The following is a 24,279-nucleotide window of genomic DNA, read 5'->3' as shown; positions in this document are numbered from 1 at the left end:
AGTGCAGAATATGCAGAGACGTTACTTAAACAGCTTGAGGTAAACAGGTGAGGAAGATCAATAATTATGATGATGATAATGATGAGGGCTCAGAGCTTAAAGGGTCACTTCACCCAAATCACAGAAAAAGCATATTTTCCACACTTACCCCTGGTGCTATATAGCCAGGTAGATAGTTTGGGTTTTCTTCGCTGAAATCTTAAAAGTTATGAACATTTGAACAACAAGGAGTAAGTCGACCGGTTGCGGTTGAATTATTTTTTTATATTCTGGAAAATATGGTTAGCCACTACCTTATTGATCCACTTCCATGTTAAACCCTCTGGAAATCCCTAAAAGGTATCCTAGTAGCACTCACATGCCCAATGATTGCATTTCTAAATAACCCTGAAAAAAACAAAAAATGGCAGGCCTGACTAAGAGATGTAGTGACTATATGATACGCATAGAAATAAAGGGAGTGACAGGGTAAGGGTAAATAGTTACATAACAAACATGGCAGACTAAAAGCTTTTTATGTACTTTTTTATACCGTAGGTATTTTCATACCTGGTAAATACCAACAGTTCATATCCAGGAATGTCATCATGTGTTTTCATAAGCAGCATCCTGTAACTTCCTATCCTTTATCACTTTTTCCACAAAGCTATATATTGACCGGCTGGTACAGTATATTGACAGATTTTCTATCGGTGGTTGGTGTCAACCATAGTCTGAAACAACTTCCTGCCTGGAGCTCTCTGCTGAGTCCTAGTTTGCCCATTATTGAACCAGTGATGAGAGAGAGAGAGAGAGAGACAGACAGACAGAGCAAAGCCATTCAGACAGACGGACGGACAGAGAAAAATAGAAAGGAGCTTTCCTCTTTGCTGAGTTTGTACCATTCAATAGTTTGTTGGAGCTCCACTGGCATGTTTTAATTGATGCGACCCTACGAGCAGCAAAGGCTTTTTCTGCTTTCACTCATTCCAGCTGACAACTAATCCAGGTAGGTTGTCTTATCCTTTTGTCTTATTGTATCATGATGGTTCTTGCTTTCCTCTCTCTGCACCATTGATTTCTTTCTCTGTCTTTCTGAGTTCTCAGTCTGAACAGTGCCATTTCATTTTCTCAGCCTGGAATTTAGTTCCTCTGGTTTTTCTTCTTTAGCTCCAGGCCTAGCAAATGAAAATAATAAAGTAACACAGTCAGTGATGTGAGGGACACTTTGGAGAATTGTCGGCTCAAATATCAACAAAAGACTCATATTCCAATGATGTACAAAGGTCTACAACAGCCAATACGATATCTTTTAACTAAAACTAACACCTCTATGTGTCAAGTTGAAAGTGTCAATCCTCATCTGTAAATGTCTAATATTTTCAGTAACAGTACTATGGAGTTGGGTGTGATAGTTTAGTATTTGTGGGTAAAGTGTGAGGCAGTAACTGGATTTGGTCAGGGTTTGAGGGTTTGGTTTCCCTGATTAAAAAACTTTTTTTTTCTTCTACTGCAAAACCCAGCAGTTAACAGTTTCATATGAAGTGAAGTGTATTATACAGGCTTTTGAAATCTTCCTGAGAAGTTTATGAGATGTACAGTAATTTCTTAGTGAAGCAATAATGAGCACCACCTATCCTAATAACCGTACGCTCTCTCTCACACACACACACACACACACACACACACACACACACACACACACACACACACACACAGCATATATATAAGACAGAGATAGCACTTTTAACTAGCTGCACAAGGCCTAGTGTGTGTGTGTGTGTGTGTGTGTGTGCGTCTCTATATAGAGTACTGTATGTAGTTATAAGTGTGTGAACTTGTTTGAGGAGTTCACATACGTCGATGCTTGTTTAGAGTGCATAAATGTTGATGGAATTTTGCAAATTGAATGGAAATTATTGATGTTTAGGGTTAAATCACATTGCCTTTACTAGCTTTATTTCCTTAAAAGTAATCAAATAATTGTAATTGCAGTGACATAAGGTGTTTCTCAATTTGTGTTCTTCTATTGACTTGTGTTCTTGTGTCCCTGTGAAACGTCATCTCGTGTTGCCAAAGTACTGTCCCAATACACAAGTTCGCATTTCACCAAGAACAGTTAAGATTCCCGGAAATGTTCTTGACACGCCCATTTTACCGAGGATGCATTGGTTGGTAACTTGTATGAACTTGGCATCGCCCGTATCCCAACATTCATTTCGGCATTCAATGATGGTCGAGTTTCCGGTACAGACAGACCAAAAATGGGACAATTTAAAAAATTTTCGCCATCTTATTCATCACTAAATTCACTTCTGAGAACGTTTTAGGTGAGAAATGAACGGTTTAGATTTCAAATATAGGCAGTCTTGCGAAAATCTTTGCCGAATTGACAATTTGCTCCAAAGTTTTCGGAGTTGAGAGGCTCCTTAAAGTGACGCAGCCACCAGCTTGCGCCTGCCGGGGCCGCTAGCTCGTCGCTCGGACAGGATTTTATTTCGCTGTTGACTGATCGTTTGTTTAAATATCACAACACATGTCCATCATAAGATTAACGGGAACCTGTGGTTAACTGTCTTTTCGGAGTTAAACTCCGCAAGCACACACACACACACACACACACACACACACACACACACACACACCCCGCAGCTTCACAGTCACACAGAGCGCAGCAGGCAGAGGCAGGGGAGAGAGATATACCCGTTTCTTTTCGGGAGACTTGTTTAAATTATGCCATAGGCTATACATTAGATTTAGTTCATATTTTTGTTGGTGTATATGAACAGTTGTACATAAAGTGGTAACATGCTATGACATGACTATGTAGACTAAAGGGGAGACACTACCCTTTATAATTTTAATTGCTAATTTCCATCTGTCCCTGGGCATATACAGTTCACTACAATAATATAGAAATGATAATTCCACATAATAGGAACACATAGGACACACCAGTGCATATGCCTACTTATTTTTTTAATTTAAACTGACTTCAACTTATACACTAATGATAGTAGGGATCGCGTTCCACTCTTTTGAATAAGTAAGGGGTGTTTGAGCTAAACCATAAACAATAAAATTAAAGCTCAATAAGTTTTATTTTTCAATAATATTGCAATAGTGGTAGCATTATGAGGTTTTCTTGTCCGGAGATTGTTTTAATACAAAGTGGTTATATTGTTGTGGTTTTTATTTCTAGCTGTTATTTTGGAGCCCTGCAGGTAGCCTCTGTGCTGGGGGTGTTGAGCAATAACAGGAAGAACGCATCGTCTCAAACTGTTAACAGCCTTTTCTGTGCTTGTGAACTTGCGGGTTCATTCTTCCAAGAACAACCAGCAAGAACGTTCTCCCCAAGAACACAAGTCCGTTCTTTGCATTCTTGAGATTGAGAAACACCCCATAGTGTCCTATGAAGTTTCACCTTTCCTTGATTTTCTTCAAATGAGGCTGACATTTTTACCAGTATGACCAAAATGCAACTTCATTAAAAAAACGTCAACAGGTTGATTTATTCGTCGAACAAGGTAACTATCTCACCACATTTGCAGATGTTTTCAATGTTAAAGACTAACTCACTAGACAGAACAGGCTGTTTTTCTTCCAGTGTACAATATGCACATTTTTGCCTGTTGGTGTTTGCCAAAGACTTGTGTACATCTGCATGCATACTGGCAGAGCACATAATGACATTATTCCACGTGCAAATGTGCATGTTTATGGATGAGTGTGTGTGTTAATGTGTGCACATATCTCTATCAAGTGGTGTGGGGGTTTAGAGGCTTTGCGAGCCCAATCGATCGAGCCGTGAGGGGGCCTGCCTGTAGCTCTCACTCCAGCTGCCCACTGGGTGTGAAGGACACTGATGTGACAGCACTAATTACAGAGGCAGGAAGCCAGCACTACAAACATTCACAGCAGCAGCTGAACCGGGCTCTGCTGGGCTAAAGCCATCCTCCACCAGCCACTTTACACCTCTCATCCCAGCAGGGTGGATTGTATTTTAAGAGTGTCAGTCCAAAATGAGATATTATCCACAGAGAGTCAAGTGAAAAGAAACACTGCTTTCGCTTATATGATGTAGTAACCAGGAATGCTTGGAAATAACACGGCACACTCTGTAGTGATGCAGAAATCTAAAAACCCCACAGCAACTCCAAATAATGAAACAGTATCTTCATCATTCAGTGCAAATGAATTGCCTTGCGATTTCAAAACCGAAGAAACAGCAGTAAAAACAAATACACAATCAAATTTATTTTGTTTCGTGGTGTTACTTCTAACACTTTTTTAACCATAAACTAATTAAGATTAGTCTTGAATCCAAAATCCATTTCTTCTGTTTCTAGGGGTTCAATTTACCTTAATTGTAGGTGATAGGACAGATGTCTGTACAAAAGTGAATTGAATAATTGTTCTATACCTGCAGATGTTTGTGCGCTCGGGGTACCTTCTAGTTTAGTAACAGACCAAGAACGACCACTTCACTTTGCTTTACACTACAGTGCTCTATTAAAACTTGATATAGATTTCTGTAAAAGGAACCAAGCATCTTTATAGCTTGCTTAAAAGCTTTACTGTTGTAGCTGTTACTGCTGTTGTTGTTGGTAATTCATTTTCTAATCATTCCTTTCATTTAAACCTGCATTCATAGATTTTTTGTCCTCTGAGAAGCAGTGCAACATGTGGTTTTTCTGGCCGCCTGAGAAATGATAACTTCAAAATTCACTCTTCTTTCCGCTCTGTTTTCTAGGTCTCCAACTCATGCCAAAATATCTCTTTAGCTGCTAAATGCTCCACTATATTAACCAGCTAGTTTCTAACTTTGTATATCTGCTGTTTGGTGCTTAGCAGGTACTGTTCAGTCTATTTAATAGACCTTTTGTTTTTATAACAGCTGCCTGCTGAACCTGAAAAAGGTTGAAATGAGACTGAACCAAATCAGTAAAGTTGCTCGCCGTAAAACCAAAACATGCTTAAAAGAGGCGTAAAAGCTCCATAGAGGTGAAGCTTTAAGTTTGCCCATATGTAACCAGTAACTCAGTATACTAATGGAAACAATAATCTCATAATGAATAAACTGTTTTAGCCCGTTGGTTTGCCAAGTAGTGGCTCAGCTACATGGATGCAATGTAGTAGACCTTTTCACAACAGACATTTTAATATGTAATAGCAAGAAAAGCACAGGTGTAATAATGACTGAATTCTACACCAAACAAGTATAATAACTTAAAAAGAAAGCAGGAACACTTTAGAATGATTGATATGCTGCCCAGACAGTTTCAGGGTCCTGGTACTGGGTGGCTTACTGACATTACTTACAACTGTGATTTTCCTGCTGTGACAAGACAAAAACTCAGCTGTCTGTACACAAGGTCTGTAGTTACAGTATGTTGATTGAATAAGTTATTGGCTTAAAACGAAAGTTACGAATGTAACTACAGTTCTATGAATCCTGGATGACCGCCAGAGGCAGTGCTTAACACTGAATATATTCCCTATCGCGCTTGCGCAGGTCGAGTATTTATATCAACAAAGTGGCCTGTGACCTCGGGGTGACCCTGGCTAAGGTATTAAGTTCCGGAGTTTTGAGTGGCACACCACAAAGCTTTCAAAACTGTATCTGCTATATCTCTGTCTGAAAACTAAAGGGAACAGAGCAATTTCTATCAGAGCCCTGAGTCAGTGATCTCCTTTAAGTCCCTTCTTAAAACTTTAGGTTTAGTTACTTACACTTTAATCAAAGAGCCTTTCCTGATTTAATTTGAGCTTGAACCTTCTTTGAATTGTCTTATATTTCTTTTAAAACTGTTTTTTTCTATTCCTCCCTACACTGTAGGGCAGGGCGATATGGAGAAAATTTAAATATCACAATATGTTTGAACTATTACCTCAATATCTATATTGCGACGATATTGTAGGGTTGACTGGTGGTGCTTTCACAAAATACTATCACAATGAGATTTTTGATAAATAATCATCAATAATGTGGACATAATGACAAGTGGGTCAAGGCAAATAATAGAACAGCTGGAACAGTCTAAAAAAATCAGAATATACGTCACTGCCATTTTACAATATCCAAAATCTAAGACAATATCTAGTCTCACATTACAATATCGATATAATATCCATATATTGCCCACTGCACTGTACATGTACACCAAATAGTTTTTTATTTGTTTTCTTTAAAACCTGGCGATTTTTTGTCTGTTTTATTTTGCTGTTTTGTAAAGCACTTTGTAACGTGGATTTTGAAAAATGCCCTATAAAATAAGATTATTATTATTATTATTATTATTATTATTAGTAGTAGTAGTAGTAGTAGTAGTAGTAGTATATGTTGCAATAACTTCATTCACAGACATAAAGACTGGTTCACTTCACTGCCTGTCTTGTAATAACTAGAGCAAGTTTAACATCTCATAGACATATAGGCAAATTCATATTCCAAATGAATCTAGCTTCAATTACAGTACTGTACACAATACTCTCTTCTAACCTGTCACCAGCAGTAACAGGGTGGTCTTAAACTTTACTGGTGGCGTTCAATGTATGAAATGGTGCCGCTAGGATAAGTTATCCTCACATTTGTTTTAATTATGTACATTTCCATTGACCACGGTTTCCTTTTAATTATTTTCCCATTGATCTGCACTGTAACCCAACATTTAGGTCAGTGAACAAGAGCTGCTGCTGGAGGCGAAAATAAAGCAATGACAATGAATGAATCGTGACGCAATTGTCAAACAGCCTAGGCCGTAATCTACTTTTGATTTCAGTTACTTCAGACGTAACTATGTCTTGTTAGTTCATTTCTTTTCTTCCATTTCTATTTCTTATTCTTTTTTTTGACATAGGATTTGTATTAAAAATCTGACACAAAGAGGACACATAAGTTGTTATGCACAGTTTATGTAAATAAAGGACTATTTTACAGTTATTAAGTCTGCAGCTTATTCTGTTAAAAAATCGCCATCTTAAATTGTGATTCGTATCGTGAGTTGATCGTTACAACCCTAAACAGACTAATACAATCAATCACCATAAAACAGGAAGCACCACATCATTCATGACTACATGACTGCTTTCTCTTCAAAAACTGTTTTCACTTTGACCGTTTGAAAACATGGCCAAAAATTGTCTCTCTTCCTCCATACCAGGATGGACCATGGAGACCGAGGGATGGGCGTCTCTCATCTTCGCTATGAGGAAGAGGAGGGTGAGTGTGTGTGCACGTACTGTATGTGTGTGGTTCATATTTATGGAAGATCCATTTCTATTTTGTTCTGAGAGTTTGTGTGGGTGAATGCTGTTAATAGACTGCAAAGGAGGAATGATGATTGACTCAAGATTGTTTGTATGCTTTTGTATGAATCGGTATTTTGGGGATTGAGAAGTTGCATATTTGAGTGAGTTTGTGTGTGTTCTGTCTTCCCACTGAGCAGCAGGTTCTGTTCTTTTTCTAAACATCCAATATTGGTTTGCATCTCCTGTTGTTTAGTTATTCCACATTGAGTTTAGTGTGCAATTAGTTTTAAAGTGCCTCCTTAATTGCCAACAGATGATCAAACTCACATCATCCACGTTTTTGTTGAAAACAGGGATAATATGAGCCCAACGCTGTCACAGCAAAGATAAAGTACTGAGTGATTCTGAATAGGCTTGATTTGCTTTTTATGTGTGAATGCCAAAATGGAACACTGCTGTTAATAAGCAGACATGGTTTCAAACCTAATTTATTCAGAATTTGTTTAAGTGGTAGAACATTCATAAAAACACTCATCTGAATATGATAAATGAATGAAAGATCTCTTTAAAGTGCTCATATTACATATATCAGCAGTTTTCTGTTGGAGATGGTTTATAAAGTCCCTTTGGGGTGGACTTTGGGTATATATAACACAATAAAGCAAAGGGAAAAAGCCAAAAAGCATAATATGAGCACTTTAAACAATCTTTTCAGCCAGTCAACTATTTTGGGGCCTTTCATCAAACATTCATTGAAGACACTTGTTTTGGAAAAAAATGTCTTTCTCTTGATTGTTCTTGTAACTTGGTATCCTACAGGAACCAATATTGGCACAGTTTTGCATTGAACCGAATGCAACCGTGTAGTGCATATTCATGTAACCATCCAGGAACCGTCCATATTTGTCCCCAGACCATCAGTCCATCTACATTGGTGTCCCAGTGCCTCGAGGATATCGTCGCAAACGCAGGCGAAGGCGCTCCAGTCGGGAGGCTGCTAACATGGACAGGGACAGACGCTATAGCCAGAACAGACACCAAGGGCACAACCGCTACCGAGATATAGAGGAAGGACTTGATTCAAACGAGCAGAGTCTCCAAGACATCAACCACACAGGTAAGTCAGGAGACAGCACAGGCTTAGTTACGATCTTGAAACATTGGGGTCTTCGCCCAGCCCAGACATCAGAATTTGGATTTTATTGCACCATTTTCAAGTTATTTCAGAGTTAAATGAATATAAGATGTGAGACACTGTGTTTTACTAAAAAGTTCCAGTCAGCTATAGTAGGCTGGCTTTTACAACATTAATTTAAAATAAACAAAATCAGTGCAATCTGAGATTGCATTCAACTTTGGTATTATTTAAATTTTAAGCAGCAGAAGAAAAAGAGCCATGCCGTATATAAAGTAGACATATGATTGTATGTTGCCAATGCTTTGTTGAATTTTGAAAATTAACCAACCCTGGTCTCATAGCTTCTGCTTCTATTGTGTGACAAGGGCTCCTTTTGAACTGTGAACACATTTGAACTGTGATAAACTTCACCTCTCCAGTAGCTCTTTTGGTGTCTCATCTGTAGGATTTGGCATCGAGAACCGGTTCCAACTTGGAATCGTTTAAAAAAATTATGATTCCAATGGAATTGTTTTTTTATTGGAATCGTTTAGAAAATTTGGTTTCGAATCCGATCATCGGTTCCAAATGTAACATGTTCAACAAGTTTTGGTTTCCGTAGTGGCCACTGTACTGTGAGGCGCCTGTTGTTGTTGTGTGGCTTTTTTACGTTGAAAAAGCCCGGTAAAACTGTAAATCATCGTTGAATCAAAATAAAATGTTCCTCTTATCTGTGTAATAAGTAGGGTTGGGTATCGTTTGGGTTTTTTCCGATACCGGTGCTAAAACGATACTTTTAAAACGGTGCCGGTGCCTAAACGGTGCCTGAACTGATACTTTTAAAAAGATTTTAAAAAAAATATGTATATATTTAAAAAAGAAAAAAGCAGCACAAAACGACAGTCGGCGACATTTAAAAACGGCTTGTTTATTGCTAAGGCCATATGGTCAAAATTAAATGATTTATTAAAAATGTAATAACAATAACTTATTTCATCAGTAAAGTACTGGAAAACGACAAAACAACCACTATGGATGATGGAAAAAGGGTATTTTACAATAACTTTGAATGCACCACGAGGCGAGTTTCAAGTGAACGCACCGTCTGTGTTGTTTTTCTGACAACGGCAGCTGCGGACTGTTTCTTTAACTGTCTATGACTGTTGCGTCTCGGTGTTGGAATCCTCTACAGTGAAATACAGTCACACGATTTAACGTTAACTGTCAGCATTTTAACCGTGTTTAATCCAGCTACTAGCTAACGGTAGGCTAACGTTACCTCCTGCCAAGTGTAGTGTTAACTAGCATCACATGCAGCAATGCTTCTGTTCCCTCTAACGTCCGTTTAGGAGCATCAGAGGGCAGCGCAGGCGTATCAGTGACACCGAAATGAGGCACCGAAATCCTATTACTACTATTCAGTCCGGTAGATATCGGTCGTTAAGGCACCGGTGCCGTATTAGCACCGGGTGTCGGTACCCAACCCTAGTAATAAGCATGTGACCCGTTTCAACTCCACTTCTCAAATAATCGGAATTGAAAATTGATAAGAACTGGAATCAAAAGAAAGAATCGAAATTGGAATCAGAATTTTTAAAGGGGTGATAGAATGCAAAACCGATTTTACCTTGTCATAGTTGAATAACGACAGTTCGGTGGGTAAATAGGACATACATAGAAGCTCAAAATCCCATTGATACCCCTATCCTCTGCAAATCTCACATTTTGAAACTGCCACTGAAAACGGCATCTAGCTAGGTCATGCAGATCTCCAGAGGTCTATTTAATTACTAAATTCACTTCTGAGACTTTTTTATGTGAGAAATCAACTATGTAGAGGTCAAATATGGGCCGTTTTGTCCGACTGTGTGTCGGAGTTCAGCAGGAGCTCAGCAGGCTATGTGACAGCGGCTGGTGCTGCCTCGCCGCCCGGCGTGTCCTACTTCATAGACTCGCTGTGAGCTAGCTGGATCTCCGTCAGGAAGGGAAGCCAGCTCCATACCCGCACAAAGTCACCGGTTCTGGGTTACTGGACTACAAAATGCGAGGCCCTGATGGAGCTCCAGGGCCTTGATTAGCCATCAATTTTTTGTAAAACGGCCCATATTTGAGCTTTATATAGTTGATTTCTCGCATAAAAAAGTCTCAGAAGTGAATTTAATAACGAAATAGCCCGACGAACAACGTATAACTTTGCAATGTCTGAAATATGAGACCTGCTGTCTCGTTGCCAATGTGTTTCTATGGGGTTCGCTCAAACCAATCAGCGCGCAGCTCATCTAAATATTCATGAGCATATCATATTTGGAAGAAAAGCTCTTGTTACAAATAGAACCATATTCACAGGGTAGTTAAGGGCCTAATAAAATAGCATTCGGGCAATTTTCAGCCCAACCAATGTTACATACCCTATAAGGAGACCTTAAGGAACAGTGTGAAATACCCTATATAATCATTCTATCACCCCTTTAATATAATAATGGATCCCAATCCTACTCATCTGTCTGTCACACTCCTCATCTCCTCTGTTCTCTTCTCCTCTCTCCTGTCCTGCTCATATAAAGGATGCAATCAGCATATCATGCCAACCTAAATCTAATCAAATTACAAATTTTTTGATGTGATGATTAGATCATAAACACATATTATTTACCAATTATTTGAACACACCAACCAATATCAGATATATACAAAAACAAACCATTAATACACTATTCCATCACATAGGGGCTAATAACAATATTCATCACTGCTCATTATTCTATATGGGCTGACAAATCTGAGAAAAATAACCCTGATGATGTCATTCTGATGTCATCAGGGTCACCTCAGCTTTGGCTTTAGGCTACACATTTAGCATAAAACCTGTGGCATGTGCAGTTTGAAGACATGGTTGACATGTAGGGTTGAATGTTTTTGGGGCATGAACCGTAAGAACTAAAAGTCAGGATATCACAGCCTCTGCTTTATTGATTTTGACCATTTTTAAAAAAAAAAAATCTGCTTACATGTCACCCGACGTTATAGAGCTGCAAAACTACACTGCTGGAGTGTCCCCTTAGGACCTATCTGGTCTATGGCTGACATACTGTGCTTACAGTGTGCTGCAATGCACCTTTCTTGCAGTTATGCAAACACACATTTGTGACAGAATAGAGGAAAATAAATAGCCTCTAATACAACTTCTGCGGATATGGGGAAGTAAGGCTGCACTTGTAGAAATAGCTCCAGTGAAGTGTGGTGTATATATCAAGTTTTCTGCACACTGTTACCAGAGTGGCTTTTACCACAAAGCTTTCTAAAGACATAGATGTGAACCAGACGGTGTCAGGCATTCTAACTGTTTTATTCTTCTACCTCATGCTTTTCATTCGATTTTTACTTCCTTCCAGCAGTTTTAACAGTACACATAAGGAGTCTGAGACACAGTCTGAGACTGTGTAGCTTCTGTTTCAGGTTGGAGTAATAAGTGGCCTGGCAGAACAGCCAGCCAAAGCTGCTTTGGCTTTCACAGACTTTGGCCGGGAAGGTTGTCCACTTTGCTACATTGATGTGGCACAATCAGTGGCAAGTGCGGCAGAGGTCTTTACTTTGTTTGGACTGTATCCACACACGACTATGGTATTTTGGAGTGTGTCAGTACATGAATATCAATAATACATATGGTGCCATTACCAGTAGGAGGATTATAGCAGGTACAATAAAGATGTACAAGACAACAAGGGGAGGAAATGGTGCCCAGTGTAGGGAATGTAAACAACTTAGAGAGCATATGAAAGAAAAATAGACTGATAATTCTCATTCGTAAGTTGGGCTCTAGTTTGTTTAGCACCTAAAGTAGCTAATGAATCTCCACTGAGGAGTTGTTAGACTAAATGGCAAACTCTACATGTTTACAATGTGTAACTGGACAGGAATGTAATCTGTTGATTTGTTTTTTGCTTGCCATTTAGATAAAACGACATAGAATTCATTGTTCGTGGCTGTCAATATAGCGCTTCAATATAATTGACTCATCCGGTACAGTAATTACCATACAGCTCAGCCCATAGGTTAGCAGCAACCTCCATGCAATAATGAAATGGATTGTAAGTACAGTAGGCTCATAATTGACTACCTATAATCAGGTAGAATTGTGTGATCTGGATGTAGGCTTCAATACTCCAATCATTACTGCAATGACAAATAACAGCCTACAGCTGGTTGTAATCGAGGTGTAAGCGAAAATGATTATAGTTAGAGATTCCATGTCTATTGATTCATTGGAAATCACTATTTCCATTTATAAGTGACAGGTCAGTTTGATTTGACCTCTCAGTGAAGAAAAAGGGACATCCTTTTTGTCCAGTAGAGAAGCTGTAGGTCTACAAGGCTGCAGCTCCTGAGTGCCAGATTTCTTTTAACCTTTGTGTTGTCTTTGGGTCAAATTTGACTCGTTTTCAAAATTTCTGTATCAGAAATATGTTTTTTTTTTTAACTACCTTGTTTTGATTATCCAAAAATAACATGGATAATTCCACACAACGGCTTCACAAGTACAACAAAATATCAGATCTCCACTTTCATTGAATTTTAGGGTGTTTTATTTCATTTTTTAGCATTTGGAAAAAAATGGAAATGTTTCTAAACTGAACGTTGACATATACCCTTCTGTGATGATCCTCCCTTTAATATTAGTCTAAATAATTAATAATTTCTGCTTTTGTACCTCAAGAATTAGGTATCATTTTCTATAAATGATGTTTCCAAAAAGAAGTGTAAAGCTAGTGGTAATAAGTTGGTGTTAGTGGTGTTTATACATGGTAGTGAAAAGAAGCGTTAAACGTCAAAAAAGCGGCAAAAAAAAAAAAAAAAAGACTACAAGGTCAGAAAAAGTGTTTATTTTCAGTTTTCAACCGGCATGTGCATGGTTGAATGGAAGACAACACAAGGGTTACCATTATGTTTTAGGTTATATTTGATACATTGCTGTTGAGACTCTATCAAAATGATATTACAAATAGTAAAGATTTTCTAAAACAGTCTTTCATTCCATCAAGTGTCTCCAGCGGCAGAGCGGCTACGTTACATCCTGAATGAAGATGATGACATGCCCACGCCTACGCTCTTCACTGAGATGGACACTCTACAGCGAGAAGGAGACGAGCTGGAGTGGAAGGAGTCTGCAAGGTGGATGACAATACTCACAAGCACATGCACACTTAAATTCAGGCACAGTCACGCGTCTATCACTCAGAAATACAATTGCTCTTGTGTTATGTTGCTTTGCTTTTGCTTCAAGATTTAAATCTGGAGTATATCCACTCGACAAATGATTCGTCCGGTCCAAAATACATATATAAGTGCCCAGCAAACTACATGTTGGGATTATGGCGTGACTCAACACTGCCTCTTGAAACGTATTCAAAATAAGTCCCAGAGTCCCAGCATTGTGTTGACTCAGTGGCATGGATTACTGAGACGATTTAATGCAGGAGTCGTCATCAATGTCATTAGCTTCACCTGTGCTTTTTTTTTTTTGTCTGCTGCAAAAAATTGGTTGATTGCAGACGTAAAAGGAAGCATGATTTTGCAACTCCATGGCTAATATCACATCCGAAATCTATTCAGAAACTGCTTTTGTTAGATAGTTTGAATGGAATTTGGTGTTTCCAGAGGAGCTGCCATGTTTATCAGTTTAAAAAACGGAAATAAAAGGTTCAAATTTTGTCTGGCTGAAATTAATGCAAAATTAACCCTCAGACCAAACTAAAGTGAAGGTAGTTGGCATTATCAGACTGCAGAGTGGTAGAAAATCAAACTGAGTTCAATATTTAAAGTCATAAAAATGATTCTTTGACATACGTAGCAATACAAGCCTCACCAGTACACTGTTCCTCTTTGAGGTCTCGGCTATTTTCCATAAACACTCGGCTTCACATTCACACAGTGTCATGCCTAGGGCTAGGGTCCGAATTCAATACTTTTTTGGCACCAACTGAATTGTCTCTATAGTATTGAGAATGCCTTGTCATTCAATACCAAATTTCAATACCTAAGGACTCAAGGAGCAAATCTTGTCAGCGTCAGTGAGCTAAATGCAACATGCTTCTACCAAGATCTAATAATGCTGGTGATTGGCTGTCTAACATTACATGTTGTAGAGACACACAGGAAAAACTCTATGTTACACAGAGATTGGGGCTCACGTAGTAGGAGCTGAAAAATAAATAAAAAGATGTGTTCTGTGATGTGTAATGTTGTAATTTCTTTTTGTTTTATTAAATTGGTATCGAAAAAAATTGCGTTTAGGAACCGGTATCGAAGTCATGGTATTGGTATTGGTACCGGTATCAACATTTTTTTTGAACAATACCCAGCCATACAGCTGCAAGCTCCTACCACAGACATACTGAGAAGTGGGCACCACCAGCAGAGCTGAGCCGAGCTCAAAGAAATCTCGACAGTTCTGTATTCCTCACCTGCTCCTTCTCTCTGTGTTTTTGCTGCCTTCAGGTGGGTAAAGTTCGAAGAGAAGGTGGAGGAGGGAGGAGAAAGGTGGAGTAAACCACACGTGTCCACGCTGTCCCTGCATAGTCTTTTTGAGCTCAGGACTTGTCTCCAGACGGGAACAGTGCTGCTGGACTTGGAAGGCTACTCACTGCCTCAGATAATTGGTGAGATGTTCGAGATTTAGTTCCTTTTCTGATAACTGCATTTCTCATTGTGTGTCACTCTTAATATCTGTTCTGTTTTATATTCAGCCACTGATGCATCATTTTGGCCTGGTGTATTTTTGTGTACACAATGTCAGCTTGTAATGTACATTAACTAATATCTTGTTAGCTAACCAAACCCTTTCCTAGTTTTGTGGTGAACTGCACATAAAGTCAGCTGTTTCTAGATTGTTGGGTCAAACAACACAGGACTTTCACCCCGGAGACTGGGGATCGCTTCCCGCATGTTGCAGTTCCTTTCCTCGTTCTTCTTTCCTAACCACAACCGTCCCGTTGTTGTGGCCGGCGTGTGGCGTTTCATTTCCCTGTTGTGGCGTTTCGCTTCCCCGTTGTTGCGTCCCCCAGAGCAGCCCAGTGTCATGGCAGTTTGTGAAATGGTCACGTTTGAAAATCGTGACCTGTACACGAAATAAACAAGAAAATCGTGACCTGTACACAAATCAATAAATTAAAATAACGTGACCATTTCACAAACTGGCGTGAAACTGGGTTGCCTTATCACCTCAGACTGTATGCTATATTATACTTTGTGTATTACTGTTTTTACTAATGTTACCTACTAAACTAGGGACCAATTTGGGACAAACCCTTATAGCACACAAATAGTACCTAACATTAGCATGTATATAAACATTTAATGGCTTTGTAAGCTAGCTTGTTAGCTAACCAAATGAGCTAATTTCAGTAAGGCAGTGTAGGCTACTTTGTCACAGTAGGCTAAATTGTAAACAAAGCTAAACTCTATCAGGTAAAACAGTTAACTACACAGTTTGCAGGGATATCCCTATACCAGAAACAACCGCTTTTAACTTTCCCTGTTGTTAAATATTGACATATTTGCATGACCTAGCTGCCAACTCATGCTTTTCCCACTTTCCACATACATGTTTATCACATGGCAAAGTGGAAGCTGCAGATGCATTGATAAATCAAATAAATAATCAATAGAAAAAGAATCATTGACAACAGTTAACGTTACAGTGTTAACCAGTTTGCAGCAAAATAAAACAACTGCTGGTAGTTTAAATTGCAGCTCCAAATATACATATATATATATATATATATATATATATATATATATATATATATATATATGTATATATATATATATATATATAATATAAAAATAAATAATAAAATATCAAAAAACTACAAAACATAAGAAGATATGTTAAGGACATAAGAACATAGAAAACCTGTAAATGTAAATAACCATAAAATTTCAATTTTTTTTAAAGGAAATTAATTAATTTTCACATAAAACGACTGTTAGATAATTCATATAATATTTTACAAGAAAGTCATTTTCCAGTATTGTTTTGGCGCCCCAACTGCCAGTTTTTGTGTGCATTGTACATATCTCAATGTTGTTGCCTATACCTCAGTTTCCCACTTGGTCAAGTGATTGGTAGAATGCTTTTAGATTAGGGCTGTCAAACAATTAATTTTTTTTTTTTAATCGCGATTAATCGCCAAATTCCTATAGTTAATCACGATTAATCGCATGTCTGCATTGTATGCATTTCCGAACTGTTTTTAAGTACATATTAACAGCAGAAAGCCACGGGCGCCCGTATAGCTCAGTTGGTTGAGCGGGCGCCCATATATAGAGGTTTACTCCTCGACGCAGCGGGCCTGGGTTCGACTCTGACCTGCGGCCCTTTGCTGCATGTCATTCCCCCTCTCTCTCTTTCCCTTTCATGTCTTCAGCTTTCCTGGCAAAATGAAGGCCGAAAATGCCCAACAAAATTATCTTAAAAAAAAACAATGGAAATTCATTCTTACCAGTGTATCTTAATTGGGAATCAAATGAATGCAAAGAAAGTTACTTTATGAACTTGATTTGTAATTGTTTATTATTTATTTACTGTAAACAAAAGAAAAATGTGTGAATCTGTCATTATTGCACAATTCCTACAAGTACCTAACCTAACTGAGATGTAACACTAACACTTTGCTTATACAGTACAAACAAAATGGTCCAAAAACCGGATGCCACAGCAGGACATTTGTAACCTTTACATTTTTCTAATAAGGAATGTAACAATTCTCCTGGACAGAAAAGGGGGTGGACAATGTCCAAATGACAAAAAGTCAAAAAAACGATACAAACAACACAGTCCTAAAACCATATGCTGATATACATAGTCAATATAGTGTGCAGTAACTTCTAAATAACTCACTGACGTCCAGTGATCACCGTTTAATGAGACAGCGTTTGCAGCACTTTGCAGCAGTTCCAGTTGGGCTGCTTTCTCCGTGTTATACAGGCTGTGTATGCGTGAAACTACTGTCCCCCTCGACAACTTTTTAAAAGTAAACTTTCCATTCAGAATCTTATTGGCATCCATTTCGGCGTCTCGCTCTCGCCATCCACTCAAAACGTAACGTTAGCCTACTACTCTTTGGCCGGTTCGCAAGCCCAAACAAGTGTGTGCAGCGTGCCTGTTTTTTTGTTTCCGGTCTAGCGGTGTGGTGTTGTAGTTTTTCTAACGTTACTAGTTGTTGCAACAGCATGTGAAAAAAACTACAAAGTTTGCTAGGTCAAAAAGGACGTTAATCTCGTGATAAAGAAATTGACGCCGTTAAAATGGGTTTGTGTTAACGCCGTTAATAACACGTTTAACTAACAGGACTATTTTAGACTAATACTTTATGCTGGAAAAGTTACATTTGGCTTGCTAGTCTTGGGTTTTGTCGTGAAACATCGATCTGTAAAGAAAATTGATTAATTCTAGTGACACTGTGCCACATCCTTTCATCATGATGATGATAATACACAAGGCAATCTAAGTTCAATATGAGATGCACAAAAACTGTCTATTGCTCTTATGGAGTCTGGGGGATGTGCATTATCCAATCTAAGCCTCTCAGGACTAAAATCAACCAGAAAAGGTATTCTTCTACACTGAACACCAAACAGTGCTTCAGTGCTAATTAAACTCACATGCTTTAAATTGTAGTCTGACACTATCACAGTATGTTGTATATATGTAGTTAAAGGGCATTTGCGTATTCTGTTTGGTGGCCATTTTAATACTTTTCCAAAATGTCAGTATTATGAACAAATCTACACTCAATTTAATTGAGGTCAACAGCTTGGGCATCAACCCTCGTCATGTGTTTATCCATTTAACATAGACTGTAATGTATAATATGGTAACAAACTACAGTAATGCAATGTGTGAGTGCTTCAAATTGGGAACATTGGAACCCTATGCCAAATTTCCTCACGTGAATTATAAATGAATTTGTCCTTTTCCAGATGACATCATCGAGAGACAGATAGAGGAAGGCATGTTATCTCCTGAGCTTAAAGAGAAGATCAGTTTTGTCCTGCTGAGGAAACATCGACACCAGACCAAGAAGCCAATCCACCGCTCACTAGCCGACATCGGCAAGTCCAGCTCTGCTACCAGTGAGTAGCTCATGGAAATGATCATCAAGCTTCATTTAAAAGAAATGGCACTATGTAGGGGACATTATTTCCATGATTAATAATACTTCATACAATGTTGGACAGCATGTATTATGACATGCCATCACATGAAATAACACTTTGTGTCCCTGGGATATAGCGATTTCTTTTCTTTATCAATGATTAGTCTATTCTGGTCCCACATATAATTTAGCAGCCTCTGAAAAAACTCATGCATATATTTGCCTCACTTAGTAAATGAATGAACGCACTCCTGCAGTCAACAAGGCTCATATCCTCCACAAGGGATGTATTAATGTTTGATGAGTTAATTAGTGCTGAAGCATTTCCTCATCTCATCCGGGCAGGACACATACTGCTAGATAAATCGGGAAAAAAAAAACAAACACTCTGTTACTGTCCGTGTCTATTTCTGTTTCCCCTTTGCTTGCCAGATCGCAACGTAGGGTCCAGAGGTGGTCCGGGGTCAATAGCCAACTTTAACCGCTCCACAGAGGATCTCCATTTGAAACAGCAATCTGCAAACTATGGTCGCCTGCGTAAGTGTCTGTCTATGGGTGCACTGTTTGTGGTTTCAACGTACATGCATGGCTGTGCGTTATGGCCATGCGTTAAGGTTAAACAGTATTTGGTTAGGTTTTTATTAAAAAGACAGGGCTTGTTTTGTTTTTTGAAGGCAGATACTGATTTGTTTAAAGTAAATAAATATAAAAAAAAAATCATCATGAGTCTTGTTGGACAGAAAAACTGGAACTGTAAAACTAATTGATATCCAGCAGCTTTGACACAGAGACTGTGGACTTCTTCACAGTGACGCCTCATTCACTATGTAATCCTAAAATATATTGGTAAGATATATTTAAAATTCATACAGATATATTGACTAACTGCAGTCAGGAAAAAGCCTCTGTCTTGTCAGAGATGAAAAGCATTTTAATGCCCACAATCAAATCCACATACTTGTTTGCTCAAAGGTCAGTATCAGCCATATTCATCTGTTAAAGTGAGCCAAAATTAACTTCCTTTTGCATGTAAAAAAAAAAAAAAACTATTTGAAGTAACAACTCATGGATTGGCAGGATCTTAATCTCAACAAATTAGTGTAATAATTGGATTGAACTTGAATTTCCTGGAGCTTTCTCATCTTCAACTAGCATCCTAAAACTAAGCAGGTGATGTGTGCGTCAACTTGTGTTCTGCATTAAAGGGACCAATTTCACTCATGTTGCTTTTTTGATTTTTTTAAGTTTCCATCTGAAGGCATTGCTCCCTAACTGCTAAGTCGTACTTTGTCATACATATCATGCCCTGTGTGGTTAAGATGAAAAAAGGGGAGTAAAACCACCTTTCTACCTTTTGTCTTTACCTTGCTCTTTCTTTGTCATAAATGGTAACTGTAAGTGTATTGTATAGCTGTATTGTGTAGCTTATTTTACCATTAACAATGACGAGTCATAGATTATCTAAAATATATAGCATGTTTTTTTTGTTGATGTTTTGCACTCCAGGTCACGCCCAGAGTAGGAGTATGAATGATATTGCAGATACTCCCAGCACAGACCAGGTGACGATTTTCTATCTTCTGAAGCATTACATATTACACATTAGAGAGTGATTTTTGACTGAGGTAATAAAAGGTAACTTGGATTTACATCAACATTTCCCTTATTAAAGCAAGTTTGTTTTATATTTGCAGGGTTTTGGCTTTGTCATTAAATTCACGTTCCTGTCTTTTATAATAGTGAAATGTCTATTTATCTGTATGGAAGCTATCTCTGGGGTTTATGCTCATTTCCCACTTTGTTACTTTCCATTATTGCAGAGACTACCTATCTCATGTCTCAGTAAGGCATTGCGTTATGTTAAATCGATGCTGGCGAGAGCCAGCTCTGTGTAAGTGGCATCAATCTTTCATTGCTGTTGCTAGTCGAGGTGACAGCTAGTGATAGAGGAAGCGTGCAAACACATAACTCACTCATTTGTAGAGGGGATGCAACAATGTGGCTTAAACCTGGTGACGCATGCTTGGACTGATGCAAGGGTGTGCTGTTGTTGCTTGGATTAGGCTACCGGGCTTTAAAACAGACAGGTCAGGATTAAGTGTTATTCACAGCGATGAGTAATGTACAAAAATAAATTAATGAGAATGAATTTGTTTAGGAGTGTGTGATGTGGGCTATGAACTTCATTTGTTAGTGCAACTATGAGAATGAGCCCTGGTTGTCCAGTTCCAAGTACTCCAGTTGTGAGAGGTTGGCTGGATGTTTCACAATCACATTGTATTTACAGGCCTAGGTCAAGTGATAGTTTGTTACTGCGTGTGTGTGTGTGTGTGTGTGTGTGCGTGTGTGCGTGCGTGCGTGCGTGCGTGCGTGCGTGCGTGTGTGCGCCATATTGTCCGTGTCAATATTGAACTGGCACTGGGAAAAGCACGGATCTCGTTGTCCAGTCCTCGTGCCTGGCCCCTTACATGTAGCCACAGATTTGGGTTGTGGGTTATTGGCAAGGCTCTCCATCACTGAGTGTTATTGTGCTGCCGTTCAATTTCCTGCCACACATGTACATGCAATCAGACAAGTCAGGTTAGCTTGTGATCCCACTTTTAGTCACAGCTGTGTCAGCTTGCATTTGTTTTGCCTCTTTGATTGCTGTTTCTTGAGCCTTAATGGTCATGAAACAACCCAGGGTTGTTACCTTGCAAATGTCTGCTAATTTAACGACGCCCTCCGAGATGTAGCTGCCTAGTTTAGAGAGACTATTATTAACAAATGGTGAGAAGCTTTAATGATCCCTGTAGAGAGATCCAGCAATTGCAGACTCAAATAAAGGGCTGCAACCAACAATTCATTTTGCAGTGTTTCCCCTAGGTTGACTGCTTTGACAAACTCCACGAAGAACAATGAGAGCAAAACAGCATCACTGATCTGTTTTAACCATACAGTGTATGGTTTTCACCGAATATTCTCTGGTCCAGCTCAGCTAAAAACACTGAATCCGTCAGCACGTTAGCGTGTCATTCACTATTGAGACTGCTTGTAGCGACTTGGCTGCTGACAACATTTCAACTGACTTTAGCACTTTAGCTAACACACTCGACTGTCCTGCTGTTATATACGTGAACTACTGTAACAGTTGCCTCGTTCATGGACTCACGGCAGTAGGGGAAACGCCAATTATTTTCTCGATTAAGCTTTTTTTCTATAAAATGTCAAAATAGTAAAGAGCTAGTGTATTCACTTTACTATCACATATGATAAATAAAGCAGCAAATCAGAATTCTTGCTTATTTTTGCTTAAAAATGACACAATGACACAACAATTAATTGATTATCTTAATAGTTTGCATTTAATACATATAAGAGAAGAGAATAATGCTACAAAAAAACAGAATGTGTACTTTTCAGAAGATGTCTTACTGTGTTCTCTCTTTGTCCCTCCTTTCTGTAGCTTAAAAATAAATTCATGAAGAAAATCCCCAGAGATGCAGAGGCATCCAATGTCTTGGTGGGTGAAGTGGATTTCCTTAACAAACCCTTTGTAGCCTTTGTCCGCCTGGCCCAGGCTACAACACTAGGAGGTCTCACTGAGGTCCCTGTTCCCACCAGGTGAAATGATCTGCAATGTCTTTCGCTTCTTCACCCTTACTCAACAAAGCCCTTTCACAGACACCTGTCATTCCACCTCACACATGTCTTTACCATACAGATTCCTCTTTATTCTCTTGGGACCCCAAGGAAAGGCGAAGTCGTATAATGAGATCGGCCGAGCCATAGCAACCCTAATGGTGGATGATGTAAGTGTCTGGCAAAATGTTTCCATGACATGTCTTCTTTATTAGATGGCACATGCTGACACTGACAGTGTCTCACTACACATGTGGGGACAAAACGTGTCATTTACTGTACTGGAGTTGAAGCTAAAATGTAAGTGATTGTGTATCTGGAAGTGTTGCTGATTGCTAAGCATCAGTTAGGAGCAGGGCTTCTATTGGAATGATTAGTCATCCATGGCTTGCTAATGGGAGTGTTACTCTCTCTCTTGAATGCAATTTTAGTTGTTATAGCCTTCTATCACTTAGCACAAAATGTATTTAAATAGCAGATTCTAGAAATAATAGGCTGTTATTTTTAATTGCCACAGTTGTGCACAGAAATAGTATGTTCACCTGCCACAATCAAACACTGACAGTAAGTTTGGTGCTTAGTAATCGTAGGTTTACCCCCATTATAATCTGACATTTTAATAAAAGTTAGGGTTAGGGTTATAATCTTCCCTCTTTCACCTCTTCCCTGCACCACCTTACCAAAAATAGTCAGCCTTAGCTGTACTTTGTGCTATTTAGCATATGTAAGCATGCTAACACAGTAAGCTAAAAACATGGTAAACATTATATCTGCCAAGCATGTTAGCATTGTCATTGTGATTATGTTAGCATGCTGATGTTAGCATTTAGCTCAAGTACAGCCTCACAGCTTAACAGGGCTGTATACTAATGTCCCCTCATCTATCCAATGACAAAATGCTGCTCACTTGTTTTATTCCTGTTCTTAGATCGCAACAGGCTTTAATTGTAAAAAAAAAAAATGTTTTTCAAAATCTCATTAAATGGTTTCATTAAGCGTTCCATTTATCATTTAACATAAAGTAAACACATACATCCTTTACATTTTATATAGGTTACAGTTATATGATGGATTAAAGTTAATAGCTAGAAACTTGGCAGTGTAGAGCACAACACATTCAGTGATTGTTTTTACAGACCAGAATCAAGTTACTGTAAGATGTTTGTGTTGGAGGGAGAAAATCAATGAAGGTACCACATACCGCTCAGAATGTCTCTTTCTCTTGCTGCAGATACCTGCTGCTTTTACTTTTTAAACAGTTTCTGATATTTACGTGTTATTTTTGTTTTTGGTTTACAATCCTAATGAGTTGTGCAGTGTGGAGTATCCATTTAGAAAACTAGAACTGGATCAGTGCCCATGTCATTGCCAATTAGAATCAACCCTTTAATTATGCTCCCACTTGACTCACAGTTTTTTCAGGGCATGATTAGTTACTGACTGATAGTTGTTTTTGAATGTAATCCAACTGAAGTCAAAATGTTGATATAGCATCCACAGTTTATGTTTAACAAGTCTCATAGATGATAGGAAACAGTCAAATCCAAATTATCGGAGCAGTACATGCTGATCACTATCACCATGATATAAGCCACTTGAAATGGTAAAATCCTCTGCCTTCATCTCTCTCTTCATCTCCCAGCTCTTCAGTGATGTAGCCTACAAGGCCAGAGATCGTGAGGACCTCATCGCAGGCATAGATGAGTTTTTGGATGAGGTGATTGTGCTGCCGCCTGGAGAATGGGATCCCAAAATCCGCATTGAGCCGCCCAAGAAAGTCACCTCAGCTGATAAAAGGTTGGAGTTTTACTGTCCGACTCAGTAATGCCCATTAAGCTCTCAGCTTCTTTGTCTGTGGCACGATGAGCAATATGCCTACAACAATTGTATGATAAGATAAACCTTCCCTAAAATCAACTTGTTTTGTCAAAGATTTAGACGGCAGCTAAGTTTCCTGATTGAAACCCTGAGGTTAGAACTTTATGCAGGGTGCAATAACGTCTCCATGTCAGCAACCAAAGCTGCCCAAAGCTTGTATGGGTAAAAGCAAAGAAATAAAATGTTTTTTAATTGATTTTATTTCTATGGGTAAAAGCCTCTGAAACAGCACTCATGGAGTCATTCTTTAATAAACATACATGAATTAACTGATAC

At 38.7% G+C, this 24,279-nt stretch overlaps 1 protein-coding gene and 1 long non-coding RNA gene across 3 annotated transcripts in view; one reads left to right on the top strand and one right to left on the bottom strand.

Annotated features, from left to right (window-relative positions):
• Positions 1-805: 805 nt before the first annotated feature.
• Positions 806-24,279, top strand: part of slc4a5a (solute carrier family 4 member 5a) — a 47,152-nt gene continuing 23,678 nt past the window's right edge. For both annotated transcript variants that reach the window (XM_031296559.2, XM_031296558.2), the window contains exons 1-11: positions 806-988; positions 7,143-7,201; positions 8,144-8,347; positions 13,387-13,516; positions 14,843-15,003; positions 18,329-18,481; positions 18,937-19,041; positions 20,011-20,066; positions 21,950-22,107; positions 22,208-22,295; positions 23,768-23,922. In XM_031296559.2, the coding sequence (XP_031152419.1) occupies positions 7,144-7,201; positions 8,144-8,347; positions 13,387-13,516; positions 14,843-15,003; positions 18,329-18,481; positions 18,937-19,041; positions 20,011-20,066; positions 21,950-22,107; positions 22,208-22,295; positions 23,768-23,922 (1,268 nt within the window). In that variant the 5' untranslated portion in view covers positions 806-988; position 7,143. The remainder of the gene's footprint in view (positions 989-7,142; positions 7,202-8,143; positions 8,348-13,386; positions 13,517-14,842; positions 15,004-18,328; positions 18,482-18,936; positions 19,042-20,010; positions 20,067-21,949; positions 22,108-22,207; positions 22,296-23,767; positions 23,923-24,279) is intronic.
• Positions 13,287-14,925, bottom strand: LOC118494482. Its single transcript, XR_004896638.1, has 2 exons — positions 14,809-14,925; positions 13,287-13,509 (listed from the first exon to the last, which is right to left on the bottom strand). It is a non-coding gene; the product is annotated as an uncharacterized LOC118494482 (long non-coding RNA).

The sequence above is a fragment of the Sander lucioperca genome, chromosome 2, assembly GCF_008315115.2.
Source record: "Sander lucioperca isolate FBNREF2018 chromosome 2, SLUC_FBN_1.2, whole genome shotgun sequence".
Taxonomy (NCBI): Eukaryota; Metazoa; Chordata; class Actinopteri; order Perciformes; family Percidae; genus Sander; species Sander lucioperca.
The sequence above is the reverse complement of the archived record's forward strand: the minus strand, read 5'-3'. Positions and strand labels throughout refer to the sequence as shown.